Genomic DNA, 15,745 nt, shown 5'->3' with positions numbered 1-15,745 from the left:
TTCATCTTTTTTCATCTTTATTCATCTTTTTTACCTGATCGGAGTGCAGTTTTTTGTTTGTTTTTGTCTGACTTTTATTTAATATGTTCTTTTTCTCCTTTTTTCTTGTATCTTTGCATGGATAATGATTACTCTCCTTTGAAGAAGGACAGTGTTGGGGAAGGACTGGGGAATTGAACTGGAGTGGCAGGTAGCATGGTTGGACCCTTTTTTCACCAACGCTTTCTCTGGATAGTATGGTCTCTTTTGTTTCAGAAAAGATGCCCGTCCCCCTACAACTCTGAAATCTTGTATTCTTACGTTCCTACATGGTAGGGTAAAGGTGATAATTCCTCATCCCCTTTACATCACTGGAACCATCTGAGAAGTAGATGTAGGAGTAGGACAGATGGAGGTCAAAAGATCGGCTATGTTATTGCTGAAACGGGATGGTGTGGCATCGATCTCCGGTACAGTTGCACTTTCTAATAGTTTTCCCCCCAAGTGTGGGTCTTGAGACAACCTGCGGGAGTGAGTTGCTGCCACACAGGGTATGTCCCAACAATAGAGGAGATGGAAAGGCCCCAGACCTGGGCCCTGACCCCATAATCCCTGTGCTGCCCACGTGGAAGCAGAATCGGCAGACCTTAACCTGCCAGAAAGGAGTGGGCTAGGCATGCACAGAGCGGTCGTTCCAAATACACCAATCAGAGATGACTTCCTCCTGCCTCGAGAGCCTAGCAGGTGTGAGGTGTTGCAGGTGACAGATACATCTTTGCCTCAGCTTCATGAAGGCTAACATTTCTACTTCTTGCTGTCATATTAGGTTTGCTGAATTGAGTCCCCATGTACACATGTGGATGTCACTATTTTGTCTCTTCAGTTGAGATCTCCAGCTGCAGGCCTACTCATCATCCAAGGGCCACCTGGGCCTCACACGTTTGCAGAGATGTCACCTTTTGGCCTTTTCGGCTGATATTAGCACTTGCAGGTCCCTGATCAGCACGCAGACCTTGTCTGTACCCCCTTGAGTGGACCCTTCCCCATGGCTTTTGGGCTGCTCAGAGTCTGGAGGGCGCGGCCACTCTGCGTCCTTCTTTCCTGTGGAATCTAGCTAGCATCCAGCACTCTAGGCAGCCCTCCTAGCACAGGTTTTCGTTGACGTTATAGGAGTTTTCTATTTGCATCAAAGATGGTATTTCTGCTTTCTGTTTCTTGTTCTCTGGGGTCAGTTGATTTCAAAAGTAAAGGCATAACATTTAAATGACTAAACCTATACCGCTTCTGTAGTATTCATTTCAGTGAAGGAGGATAATAGCATTAGGACTGTAGCTTGATTAATTTGCCAGGTGGCTGTCAGGTTATTTGGGAGATCTAAAGACACTGATATATTCTTTCTCATGACCATGAAATAAGCTTTCGTGCCAATTAATTCTTTCTACAGTTGTTCCTCACATTACGGATGCTGTCCAGGAGTGGGTTATGAATCAAGCCACAGTGCCTGTGGATGGTCATAAGGAAGAGCCCCAGATATGCGTTATCGAGGTAAGCATGGAACTTGTCTTTGTAAACTTATATTCCTTTAGGCTTTTAAGCGTCTGATCTTTTTATTCACCAAATATATGGAGATGGTTTCCTGTGTGCCAGACACTGAGCTAGGATATAGAATTCCACCAGGGAATGGCATAGATGGTCCCTGCCTTTGTGGTCACAAGTCAGTGGGCAAGATTGGCGTTAAGTGGGGTGAGTGCTCCTGGGGCAGGGTAGCAGCAGCCCACATGCAGAGACATCAGTTGCTCCTAAAGTCAATGTTAAGGCCTCCTCACCAGGCCTGGGGTGGGCACAGTCTCTGGCCTCAAGGAGCTTGCAGAGCGCCCTGTCCTGTCACAACAGAATGCATTCCAGTGAGTGCTGTTTGAGAAGCATCTGCAAAGTGCATCAGAAGAAGAGAGAGGGAGTCGGGGAAGGCTGATGGTAGAGGTGATTTGGAGGTGAGGATTAGCTGTTTAAAAAAACAACAGTATTTGAACTTGCCACTTTTTCACTGTTTTCCTTCTTGTCAATGGGAAGAATGAGAATGACATCTGTATGCTCCTTATCTAAATGTCAGTTGACTTAGTAGCTAGGCAGGAGAGCAGAATAATGAACAGTTTGGTTCCTAGAGTCAGACCGCCCAAGTTCAAATTTCTGCCGTGACCCCTGAGTGACCCCCAAGTGGTTTATAAGTCAGCAGGTAGAGTCTGGAGCCAGACTGCTTGTGTTCATAGCCCAGCTGGGTCACTTGCCAACTGGGTGACCTCGGACAAGTTTGCATAACTTCTCTGTGCCTCAATTTACTCATCTGCTAAGTGGGAATAATGGTAATACTTAACTCATTGTTTTGAGGATTAAGTAATCAATATACTTAGTGCTTAGAATAGTGTCAGATCTATAGTATGTGCTCAAAAATTATTAGCCATTATTAAGGTACGTGTGTGACTTTTGGCGAGTTCTCAAAGCTTCGATATACTTATCTATACAATATGATAATAATGTAATATTATAATAATAACAAGATGATAATAATAGGGTTGTGAGGATTAAATGTGATAATATAAAAGCACTTGGCAATATCTGGCATTTAGAAAGTGCTCAATAAACACATTAGCTGTTACTATGGTCATTATTAGTGTTAGCAGATAGATATGATGCTATCTACAAGATCTGTTTTGTTGCTAGTAGAGCTGATAAACAACATGACGTGCTGTTCTATTATATATTAACTATTTTGCATTACTATAATAGTATGGCCGATAATATAAATACATGTGTGCTATGCAAAAATTTCTCTCCCATGGTATTTCTTCTTTCACAATTTATGAGGAAAGAGGGAATCCTTCCTTTATAATTTTTTGAAATTGGAGTATAACAGACACAGAAAAGTACACATGTAGATGTATAGCTTGATGAAGTTTTACAAATCGATCACACCTGCATAATTAGGCTTGCTTCCTTTAAAAAATATTTAATATCTAATACAGTGAATAGTTTGCAAACAAATTGGGCAATGATAAAAGCAAACAGCATAAGAAAAGAGAAAGGCAGGTGATAGCTCCAGGAAGGGTACCGTCTGATATGAGAATGGAGATGTTACTGGGGCTTACCTTGACTCTACAGTGAAGAAGGCTTAAACAGTCTCTCCGTTTATTGATTTTCAGTTTTTAGAATCAATCTCAGGATGCGTCAGGGAAGGCTTAAAAGCAGGGGTGTAAAGGTCGTCAGCTTTGAAAGGGGGATTCGTGAGGTAGAGAGGGTGGACGAGTGCTGGGTGGGGGGGAAGGAGGGAGATAAGAACCTCATTTTATACTGTGAGGTGTCTACAGATACTATTAATACAGTCATATGCTGCCTAACGACGGGGATACATCCTGAGAAATGGTCGTTAGGTGATTTTGTCGTGCGAATGTCACAGAGTACACTTACACAAACCTAGATGGTCTAGTCGACGACACACCTAGGCTATGTGGTCTAGCCTGTTGCTCCTAGGCCACAAACCTGCACAGTGTGTTACTGTACAAAACACAAGATTAGATCAAGCACAAGAGAAAATGATGTAATCAAGAGGTATGATAAACACAAAATGTATGAGGCTGCTGCTGGCATAACATATACTGTTTTACAGCAAACATTTTTTTACAAGTAGAAAGAGTAGACTCTAAAATAACAATGAAAAGTCTAGTATAGTAAGTACACAAACCAGTGGCATAGTCATTTATTATCATTATCAATTATTATGTAATGTACATAATTGTATCTGGACGACATTATAAATTAACATCTCTACACTCTACAAAGTGATTGCCTCCAAAGTCTAGTTTCTCTTCATCACCATACGGTTGACCCCTTTCACCCCTTTTGCCCACCGTCACCCTCCCGTCCCCTCTGGTAACCACCCATCTATTCTCTGTATCTGTAAGTTTGGTCTTTTTTGTACGTTTGTTTTGTTTTTTTAGATTCCACATATGAATGAGGTATTTGTCTTTTTCCTTCTCACCTGTTTCACTTAGCATAATACCCTCAAGGTCCATCCATGTTGTCACATCTTCTATATCCATCCATTCATTGACAGACACTTTCTTTTAGTTTTTGTAGTTAAAAGAATAGCCTTTTAAAAAGACTATTAACTTAATCACAGGAAAAATTCCAAATGGTCCTCTGTATGAATGTTTTTGCTTTTTATTCTCTCATTCTGCTCTTTTTTAAAAGAAAATCTACATTTCTAATAATAATCACAAAAAGAGGGAATGAGAAATGATCTTTTTAATGTAATTGAGCTGCCCCCGAACTTCATTAAAATATAAGTCCAATTTCACTGTGCGATGAGCTGTCTTACCACTTCTTTTTCATCTTTTCATCTTTCCTAGCCATTATTTTTGAGAATCATTCTTGAACAAAGCTTTTATATGTCATTCCGGGGCTGGCACACCTGACTCTCACTGTCATCATTTTACAAAGAAGTTTGCTATGGAGTCAGACTCTAATTGTTGAAGATTCCACCTGCACAATGAAATCAAGAATTCTCAATGACATCTCAAATTAAACTGAAATTTCCATCTCAACAAATAACAAGCAAACATTTTAGGCCTGTACCTGCACACTGTTCTTTATTTTTTTCATGTCTCTGTTCTTTATATATTTTTTTCTGCTCTCGAATTGACTTGTTTGGCTTAACAAAGATTGATTTAGCACTGTAATATGTACTAGCTCCATGATAGCTGCAAATATGATGAGATGATGACTCCTGCTTTCCAGGACCCATCATCTCAATTTTTAACTTCACGGAAACAGAAATTGTGCCACCCTTTGGTTTAGATTATTGTAGTAATCCTGGCAAAAGATAATGTGGGTTTGCGTGTCTAGGATGGAAACAGTGCAGGGTTTTGCAAGAGGTTTTGGAGGTATGAACCACTAAACTGGGTTGGGTGAGGAAAAGGGGGCATCGAGGATGATTTCTAGACGTCTAGCTTGAACCTGGTAGTGGGAGGAGATGCTATTTGCTGAGATGAATTGGCACCCAGAGAAACAGGCTCAGAGTTGGGGGACCAGGAGTTCAGTTTGGGACATGGTAAGTTTGAATAATTGATTCATCCAAAATGTTGAGGACAAGCTGGCTACAAAGCCCAGTGGTGCTGGGAAGAGAGGTCAGGGCTTGAAGTCGATTCTGGAGCCAGTCAGGTAGCTGAAGCCAGAGAAGATGGTGAATTCTGGGGCGGGGTCCACTGTGATCTCATCTTCCTCAACATCCAGATCATTCCACTTAGTGTTTAAGTTTTACTCCTGATTATTGTTCTTTAACTCTGCCTTAGTTTCCTTGCTAAATTCTGAGCTCCTTAGGAACACCTTGTCTTAAATTCTTCCCTGCACCTCATTTATAGTGTTGAGCATGTAGTAGATGCTCCAATGCTAGACAATTAATTTTAAAATCCATTTGATGGTCTTTAAGTATTTAAATGTGGTGAGGATGAATGGGTTAAGGTGATTTTTATCCCGGTCTAAAGTAAAATGTTTAAGCAACTCTTAGAAGCACATTGTAAATTAACATTTATCAAAGGATTATATTGTCAGGAATATTCTCAGGGCTTTTGGTGCTGCTTGTTTCAGAAAGCCGTCATGTTTTAATAGCAGTGATTTAATTCTGTTAGTACCACCATTGCAAAGAGACTGTTCAGATGCATGCATATTTGTGTGTGTGTGTGTGTGTGTGAGAGACAGAGAGAGAGAGAGAGTGAGTGTGAGTGTGTGTGTGTGTGTGTGTGTTCGTTCATGGAGAGAAATGCTCGCTGTTTCACACCTGGCAGAGCCAGGTGGCTCTCACCTTTCTCATATCATCACTTGATTTGAATTCTACCTTCCAACTGGACCACCGGTTCTACCTAACTGATCTCGCTCTTTTGTGGCCTATATTCTGGATCTTTTTTCTGCTATGATTTCCTTTCTTTTTTCTTGAAGCCCTCCATTTTATTTTCTTATTATTTTTTAACGCCTACAGCACCTGATCTTCCTAGGTGGTCTCCCATCCAAGTACTAACCAGGCCTGACCCTGCTTAGCTTCCGAGATCAGCCGAGATTGGGTACGTTCAGGGTGGCATGGCCGGAGACTCCATTTTTATTTTTTAACATTTTCAGTCTTAATGAGATGAAGGGTCGACAGTCTTATAATGATCTCCCATTTGGCGGGGCGGGGATTTCCTAGTCTGTAAAATCCATGGTGAATCGATGCCAACATGACTCATTTACTTCATTTAGTCCCTATCTCCACACAACAGGCAGAGCGGTCTTATAAACACAGGAATCGGATCATCCTTAAAGCTGTCCTTGCCCTGCTTTCTTCTCCCTTCTTGAGGCTCCGCTCTTTCATGGTTACATGGCTATGTTACGTTTCATGTCCTCTTATTTTACTTTCTAGTCTCTATTTTCTTTTCCCTTTGCTTCATCTCCCTCTTAAATTCTGACCTTAGGATGAGCCCTCTTAACACTTCTTTAATGTACAGTGCTTTTCTTTTTCATTTCTAACAGCTTTAATTTATATATCTAATTATATAATTTATAAGGTTTAATTTATATATCTAAATCTTACCTGTTTTAAGTATAAAATTCAATGTTCTTTAGTATATTTACAAACTTCTGTGCTTGTGTAACCATCAGACTTCGGATCTTCTGCTTAGTTTATCAAGAATTTTTCTATTCGTCTGTGTAACATGGAAGTTCATTTGTGTCTTTTTTTTTTTTTCCCCATTCTCAGCTGGGTGGCACCATTGGAGACATTGAAGGAATGCCATTTGTGGAAGCATTCAGACAATTCCAGTTTAAAGCAAAAAAAGAGAATTTCTGTAACATCCACGTTAGCCTTGTCCCACAGGTGAGCTTTCCAGATAAGGATGTAGACGTCAACTTCTATAAGTCTTCCTATGATATTCCGTTTATTTCAATCCACATTTTAACTAGGGAGCCATTCACTATCCAGGAGAGCTAATTGTCCATCACACTGACGGTGACCCATTTCTTTTCAGCCCAGCGCAACCGGAGAACAAAAAACCAAACCCACACAAAACAGTGTCCGTGCGCTGAGGGGCTTAGGCCTATCTCCTGATCTGGTGAGTTAAGGAGAGTAGGTACATTTCTTGGAATAGAACTTCCTTTTCTTAATCTATAACATCATCTAAGTTCTTTCCTGGTTCTCGGATGGTTCCTATGACATTGAGCTTTTTGTATCTGGGAGCCAGGGAAGGCTTATTCCCTCATCCTTGTGTCCCCTCGTTTGATTGGCTACATTGACAGCTGGGCAAGTGCAATGTCCTGTCGTTTTGTATGGTCCCTGGGTCCTCGAGAGTGAGGTGGCACCTTGGAGATTTTCCTGTGACTCTGCCAGGATGTGCTATCAGTGCCCTTATTTATAGCAGGTAATCCAGTTATTGCCAGAGGTGTAGATCAGGGGTCAGCAAATAAGGGCCTACAGGCCTGTCGCCTGTAAATAGAGTTTTATCGGAACATGGTACCACCCAGTGTTTACACAACCTGCAAAGCCTAAAATATTTACCATCTGGCCCTTTAGAGAAAAGGTTTGCCAACCCCCGGTCTAGCTCTGTTCCTGGATTTTTAAAGAAGTGAGCTTTGATTTTACTTACGAGACACACCTTCATATTTTGAGTTCTTATCATGAGATTTGTGCTGAGTTTGATTATATTTGCTTATATGTGCTCCGACCAGTTTCTAAAATCCAGTGGAAATGCCCAGAATGAACATGTACATGGTCAAGTCTGTTGTAGCAAAAAGAAATGTATGTAGTGTCCTCCCGAAAACGAATGGTGACGTGGATAGCCGATTCCTGCTTGCTGACCCATGCATAACTGACTTTGACAGATCGTCTGCCGAAGTTCAACACCCATCGAAATGCCTGTGAAGGAAAAGATTTCTATGTTCTGTCACGTGAACCCTGAACAGGTCAGTGCTGCTCTTTAGATTTTATTGCCTCGCAGGCATTTCTGCTGATGCCAGTGTTTTACACCTCTTAAATTATCATATTACTTTTCACAGCGTTTATGAAAACTCATATCCAAGCACGGCTTCCTTGCCTTTAAGTGAACAATCTCGAGACTCCTGATTCTTTAGATAGAGTGCATGTTTCTTCGCATAATCACTCCTTAAGTTATAGGTACAAAACCAAGTGGGCTTTTTAAATCCCAGTCAAACAATGTGAAGCCTGCTTATTGTCTCTTTATCTTGTCTTTCCAGGACAGTGACTGCTTTCACTGCAATTTCTCCCTTGTACCTGCTACAGCTTGACTCACTCCAAAGCACGCATTACGTTGACACTCATGCTATCACTACTGATTACATCTGTGACCTCAGTTCAATTCATTGCCACAGAAACCCTATCGTGATTAGGGCTCAGGTCCTCTGTCCTGCCAGACTTTCCACCTGGGTATCTGAAAGTTAGCTTTTCCTTTATCTCTGTCTCCTGTTTGCAGTAAGGCTCAAGCACAAGGGACTGGAGTTGGCTGTAATTTAGAAAGTGATACAACCAGTGCTCAGGAAAAAGGTGAGGTATAGCAGACGGCTTTTATTTCCTTCAGAGAAGCTCTGAGTTCTCAGAAGCCTAAAAACCAACTAATCAGATTTCTCTATCTCAGCGGCATTCTGATGAAGAGCCTGCTGCCCAATGCTTCACAGTCAGTGCATGAGTCTGAACTACTTTGAAAAGTGTCATGGCAGGTGTAAAGCACTCGCCTGTGTTTGTATGTCATCAAGCCATTTTGATTTTGTTCAGTCGTGTTTTTTTTTAATACCCTTTCTTTGTGCGTGTACTAACGAATATTACCTGGCTTCCAAAATAGAAGAATATAGCTTTTAGATTTGGGTTGCTGAGAGCTTTGTTGACATGAGAGCATCTCGACCTGTAGAGAATTTTTATGAGTTTATATGAGCCAAACTGACAAATGCCAGGAAGCAAGATTTCAAATGCTCAGAAGAATGACAGTTTCGCAGTTCCATTTATACATTAAGGAGAGAAAGTAAGAAAGATTACATGAGGGTGGAAGGAAGCAAGGTGGGGATTGGATTACGGGATGGTTAACAAGATTATGTGCTTCCTTGTGGGTGGTTCTGTCTCAGACCTCAGACGGGTCGAAAAAGAGGATTGCTCTGACATTTCAAAGGTGCGTTAACCTTAGATGCATAGAGCAATGGACAGAGCTTGCTTAAAGCAAAGATAAACCTTTTACTAGAGAAGTTTAGAGGCCTGAAGTGACTGTTCAGTTAGGAATTTGTGATCAGATCACCCTGTGAGGTTACTTTCTGTCACTGAGTTTGTCAGATTTACAGAGCCCCTTTTTTGTTCACAGCTCTGAGAACAGAAGATTTAGTCCAAACTTTCGACTATATTGAGTTTGTTTTCTATATAACTATAGATTCTGAAGAATGCCGTCTCATCATTCCACAGTCCAGTTTATTAGCCATTTTTTAGCGCATTGTTTTTTCTGATATAATGCTCCTATTTCGTAGTTCCTGATGAATTTGCGTTTAAAGCTCTTCTCATCCGGGTCGTGGGAGAGGAGATGGAGAATTAGAGGCCTCTTTGTGGATGTGACCCATGTGACCCACTATGACATTTGAAAAAAATCTGTCTGGTCTGGAGGATGAGTAAATAGATCCATACTCTTTGCCTTACACTTGTGGGAATTGTGGTTCAGAGATTTAATTCTTGTGACAGAGCCTCATATCAGTGACATCTTGATACTTTCAATCGTGTTGATGAATGGCCAAGTGAGGCACGCTAGTCTTAAGTATCAGGTTGGCGACGTCCAGACAGCTTCGGAAGCCCCTGGTTGCATAGCTATGGTTTTGGGAAGACTGCACACATTATTGACAGAACATTTTTTGGCATTTATGTAGGATGTGGCAGATCCTTAAATGCCTGCCAGTACTTTCTGGGATATACTTGAGAGGGTGGTGAAAGCTCATTAGGGTAAGTGTGAAAAACAAACACACCTCCTGGCAGAGGAGCCTTCTCCTCTAACAGGTGTAATTAATTTGACTGTGGGCTTGTAAATTTACCCCAAAGAAGGGAGCAGACAAAAGCAACTACAGCAGTAGCAGCAGCAGCAGCAGCCACGGCAACAAATGAATGAACGAACAAACTGCCTACCCACGTTTAGGAGATGAGGTGTGTGTATTCAATGCTACTGCTTTAACCTAGACTTAGAAGACGGTACCTTGGGCTGCGTGTCTTGATATTGACATGGAAAGCATTCACATTCCAACGTCATTTCTCTGACACCAGCTGGGGGTCCTGCAGTTCAACCCTGACGCTAACGAGACCCAGAGCTCAGTCCTTTACTGGATGCCGTCACTTCAGACACTGGCCCCAAGTTTCCAGTATCCCCAAGTCACCCACACTTCTGCCTGGCTACTACAAATTTGGGGCTTTCCGACGACTCCTTCACATTTGAGGATTCTCTAAAACTACTCACAGAACTCAGGAAAGTGTCATATTTACTATTACCGTTTTATTATAAAGGGTGCAAATGAACAGCCAGACGAAGAGATACGTAGTACAAAGTCTAGGAGGGTCCTGCGTGCAAGAGCTTTCATCTCCGCGGAGTCACGGCGCACCTGTGCATACCAACCGGGGTGCTCCCCTGAGTCTTGTATTCGGGGTTTTATTGGGGTTTTATTACGTAGGTGTAAGTCATTGGTCATGTGATTGAACTCAATCTCTAGCCTCCATCCCCTCCCAGAGGTCTGGTGGCTGAAAGTTCTAGCCCTCTAACGATTTGGTTGGTTTTTCTGGTGACTAACTCCCCTCCTGAAGCCATCTACGGGGCCACCCTGAGTTGCTTCATTAGCATGACAAAAGATACCCCTGTCACTAAGGAAATTCCAAAGGTTTTAGAAGCTCTGTGTCAGGAACTGGAAACAAAGACCGTATACTACATATATTGTTCTACCACAGCACCCTTGGTTCCAGAGGTAGAAAGTTCAAAGCATTTTGTAATTAGATAAAACTAACTTTGTGTTCATTCTGCCTCTAGATTAGATGGCTGGGCTCTTGCTTTTCTTCAGTATAAATGAATTGCCAGGCTCTTGGGTTCCGGCTAATTCTGGAGCTCATTCTCGTGGCACATTTGAGTCATTCCACTTAAATAGTGTGTTTTATCATCATTAACCAGGTCATATGTATCCATGATGTTTCTTCCACATACCGAGTGCCTGTGCTTTTGGAGGAACAAAGCATCGTTAAGTATTTTAAAGAGAGACTGGATTTGCCCATTGCTGATTCTGCAAGTAATCTGCTTTTCAAGTGGAGAAATATGGCTGACAGGTACGTGAAAGGAATTACTAATGTGATCTTTAATGATTCTTGGGTTTGGGGGAGGGACTGAGATGTACCTTAAAAGATACCTATGTTGCATTTGGCTTTCTGTACCTGTGTGTTTTGGTCTGGATATGTCTAAAGCTCTATCACATTGCGAGAATGTTTTTGCTGTATTCTTTGAAGATTTCTGGGGCCTTTTTGATTTATTTCTTAGTTTATTTCTTAGTTTTTGAACATTTTAAACAATTTTAAATGTCATGGGTTTTTTTGTTCGTTTCTTTTTGTTTCATTTGTTTTTAAGATTTGGTTAACATTTCCTAAAGAAAATCATTTTGAATGGGAAGTTTTGGCTACATTATTATTGTTCCATCCTGCATTTATTAACTATCAACATTGTTATTAAAGCCCCTGATAGATTTTAACTTTAAGACAACCATATTAATTTCAGCAAGGTTTGTCTCATTTAAAATCATGTTGAAATGAAATCTCCATCACCTGTTTTCTTTTATTAAATGTAAATGAGGTAAAAAAAAAAGGGGGGGTGTTGGGATTAAAAAAAATTAAAACAATTTTTTTAAATGTAGATGAGGTGTGACTCCTCCGTAAAGTCCTGGCTGCCTGGCTTCTTGTTCAGCTTATGAAGAGGTGGGAGGTTACAAATGTAGGCTCTAGTGTTACTAAAAGAGTAGATCTTAAAAATTCTCATTACACACAAAAAAATTCTTGTAACTATATATGGAGATGGATGTTAATTACATTTATTGTGTTGATCATTGCACGATATCCACGTGTATCAAATCATTACGCTGTACACCTGAAAGTAATATGTTACATGTCAATTATATGTAAATTTAAAAAAAATGTGGGCTATGGCATCCGGCTCTGTGGATTCAGACCCCAGCTTCTCCTCTCACTAACTGCGTGAATTTGGGCAGATTACTTTACCTTTCTGAGCTTGTTCTCACATCCATATGTAACGGGGATACCAGGACCCACATTGTGGCAATTATAAAAGAAAACATGTAAGGCTTTAACATTGAATCAGACACTAAGTATTGATTATTGATATTGGTAACTAAAATGATTTGATGGTGACAAAATAGCTGACCTTGGTAGATACCTAGTAGATTGAAGTTCTCTTACCTTTACACTTAAAATTTTTTAAAGTATTTTGGCATTTCTGGGGCAAGTAGAATCAAGAATAAAGTGCAATTTCTGACCTTAGGTACTCTAATGAATGATGATAAATTAAGCCCCTGCCCTACAGATGCTTAAGGAATCAGTCACTTTGTAGGAGTTTCCTGAGTAGCTTGGGGCTGATTCTCTTTTAGCACTAGAAATTTTAATATTTTAACTCTTTTTATTGGAAATAGCTCTAAATCATACTCTATGCATCTGTGCTTTTTAAAGCCAGTGTTTGTTCTTCGTATCAGTTTCCCGTGGCTACTATAACAAAGTACAGCAAACTGGGTGGCTTAAAACAGCAGAAATTTATTCTCACAATTATGGAGGTCAGAAGTTCAAGATCAAGGTGTCAGCAGGGTTGGTTTCTTCTTGAGGCCCAGAGGGAGAATCTCTTCCTTGAGTCTCTCCTGGCTTCAGGAGGCTGCCGGCTGTCCTTGGTGTTCTTGGCTTGTGGCCACATCCCTCCAATCTCTGCCTTTGTTGTCACAGGGACTTCTTCTTGGTAACTTTTCCTCTTATTTTCTTTTATAAGATGCTTGTCTTTGGATTTAGGGCCCATCCTAATCCAGGATGATCTCATCTCGAGATATTTCAATTCACTGTACCTGCAAAGACCCTTTTTACAAATATGGTTACAGTTGCAAGTTCTAAGAGACATGGTTTAACTCACTGCATTCTTTAAGCAAAGGGAATATTGAGCATCGGTCCCTCTGAGTCATGTTGGCGGTGATGTTGGTTCGTTGGTAATGGCAGCTTGGAGTGTCCATTCTTTAGCCCCTGTCCCCCCAGTATACCCTGTAGAGAGATACGAGGAGGCAAACAGAGATCAAAGGGCAGCTTTGATCATGGAGGTCCAGTGCTGCTCGGGGGCCAGGGGTCCCTCATTGAACCTGATGGAAGAGCTTGCCTGGGACCCGAGGCCAAAGTAGATACAACCCTGCCTCTCTGGGGACTTGCCTGTAGGGGGATGGGTCTGCGAAGTAGACTCCACGTCTGCTTCCCACCAGCAGCTCACAGTAGTGTTGGCACCTCTCACACTCAGGTGATGGTTGAAAGACCGCAAGGTAGAGGCTCAGCTGGTCTGGGCAGTGCCCTGTGAGCCTAGCGTGCAGGTCCAAGAGGGAAAGTGGTCACCGGGGAGGTGGGCTGAGGATACTTTCCTGGACAGTGGCCCTCCTTCCTGGTCGGCAGTAGTCTCTCAAAACCTGGGCTTGATACCAACTTGATTTGTTACCTGCATCCTTTATGTAGAGCTGGGGTGAAGCATAGGCAGCTACATAATCTCTAGAGCAGCATAAAATTAAGTAGCAACTGAACGGTTCAGCAGCCTTCTCTTGGGTACTTCAGTCACCTTTCTAGAAAGTCACCTTTACTGTCGATTTTGACTTTTTATGCATTTCTCTCCTCCCAGCCTTTTCGCCGTCATGTTGCTCTTGTATTCTTTGCAGATGTTGATACGAATGAGGAATATCCCTCAGCACAGTAACATTCTTGTTCTAAGGTGTTAGAGGAAGGATTTGCTTTGAAGCTTTAAAATATCTTCAGCCCCAAGATGACATTTCCACTTACTTAGTATCAGACCAGACATTTTTTCATATTCTTTGAACAGATTTCCTGACAAAAGCAACATCGAAGATTGTGTCTCTAATGGTAAAATGTGATTGAGCGTTTTATATAGAATGGAATTTTCTCATAAAAATGATCTAAATGCCTTGTAACATTTTAAGTAGTTCTCTTAGCACCGTTCTTTAGTCATGCCATGAATAACCTGGCTTTTGTGGGCCAGCTGGGAATGTAACAATTTTTAAAGTAGACACTTTGAATGCATTTTCTTATATAATGTCATCTTACAAAGTTAATATTGGAATGTTTCATATTGACACTCAGAATGCATTTTCTTATACGATGTCACCTTGTAAATGAATTTAAGGACAGTTCATGTTTATGAGATGCAGACAGCTTTTCATATTTTTAATGCTGTTAACTTTTTCTCTTGATTTATATCTGTGCCGGCTTATGTAAACCAATATTGGAATTTCTTATGATTTTGAAATCTGTCGGCATACAGATTTTAGTTCTTTGGTGGTGGGGTGGAGATTGGAGTCAAATACATCAAGTTCAAGGCTCGTCTTCTAAGGTTTTGAAAAGTACCTTGGGATAAGAATGGTGGCTGTCATTATGTTTGTGATATTATGTTGCATGCGTATAACCTTAAACTCGTCTCCCCTCCCAGGTATGAAAGGTTACAGAAAACGTGCTCCATAGCCCTGGTTGGTAAATACACCAAGCTCAGAGACTGCTATGCCTCTGTGTTCAAAGCCCTGGAACACTCAGCCTTGGCCATCAACCACAAGTTGAATCTGATGGTGAGCTCCGGACTAGTCTTCCAGATATTTCAATCATTCACCTTGATATTTTGTGCTTCAGAGGCAGGTAGTATTGAAGGATCACGGAGACCACCTCCAGGTTTGATGATTCGCCAGGAGGACTCAGCATATAGTCAGACTTATGTCTAAGCTTAATTACAGTGAAAGAATGCAGAGTAAAATCAGCAAGGGGAAAAGACACATAGGATCAAGTCTGGGTGCACCTTTCAGGAGTCCTCCCGCAGGGAAGTCACAGAGGATGCGGTTAATTCCCCCAGCAACGAGCTGTGACAACAGGTGTGAAGTGCTGTCTGCCAGGGAAGCTCATTAGAGACTTGAGTACCAAAATTCCAGACTCCCAGAGAAAAAGCAGCTGATCGGCATAAATTGTGTTGTTTCTATAAATTCCGTAGGCACAATGAGTCACTCTCTTATCAGTTCTGGGAATGGTAGGAACCCTTCCCAAATCCAAGTTTCAAGGTGCCAGCCAAGGTCCAGCCTTGTAAGCAAGCCTTTCCAAGGGTAACGATCAGGCCTGCCGTGTTCACTTTGTTCTGCCTACAGGTTTAAGGCACAATTTCTGAAATTAGGCTTTCCACATCCATATACTTTATACTCATTTAAGTACATCGTATTTGCCTAATAAGAAAATAATTAGCATTGGAATTAAATCCGATTTTTAAAAATGCTATGTTGCCTTTTCGAACTCGGAGGAGTGGTATCTGGCAAACAGTGATTATTTGTTTTTTAAAATCAGTGTTCTCCTCTCCAGGCCTGGGTCTGTGTGGGAATTAGGCAAGCCTGGGGAGTCATACTTGGGGGGCTTAAGATGCAGCTACCTCAGTGTGTGGGGGCCCTCTGT

General features: G+C 41.4%; 1 protein-coding gene and 1 pseudogene across 5 annotated transcripts in view; one reads left to right on the top strand and one right to left on the bottom strand.

Moving 5' to 3' along the window:
• The window catches only part of CTPS2 (CTP synthase 2), a 93,057-nt gene that overhangs the window by 12,748 nt on the left and 64,564 nt on the right, over positions 1–15,745 (top strand). For all 5 annotated transcript variants that reach the window (XM_023532310.1, XM_023532309.1, XM_023532312.1 and 2 more), the window contains 6 exons: positions 1,424–1,524; positions 6,761–6,877; positions 7,029–7,112; positions 7,879–7,959; positions 11,187–11,338; positions 14,751–14,883. In XM_023532310.1, coding sequence (XP_023388078.1) covers positions 1,424–1,524; positions 6,761–6,877; positions 7,029–7,112; positions 7,879–7,959; positions 11,187–11,338; positions 14,751–14,883 — 668 coding nt within the window. The remainder of the gene's footprint in view (positions 1–1,423; positions 1,525–6,760; positions 6,878–7,028; positions 7,113–7,878; positions 7,960–11,186; positions 11,339–14,750; positions 14,884–15,745) is intronic.
• On the bottom strand, positions 5,999–6,117 carry LOC111741686 (annotated as a pseudogene).

Source organism: Pteropus vampyrus, unplaced genomic scaffold (genome assembly GCF_000151845.1).
Source record: "Pteropus vampyrus isolate Shadow unplaced genomic scaffold, Pvam_2.0 Scaffold81, whole genome shotgun sequence".
NCBI lineage: Eukaryota > Metazoa > Chordata > Mammalia > Chiroptera > Pteropodidae > Pteropus > Pteropus vampyrus.
The sequence above is the reverse complement of the archived record's forward strand: the minus strand, read 5'-3'. Positions and strand labels throughout refer to the sequence as shown.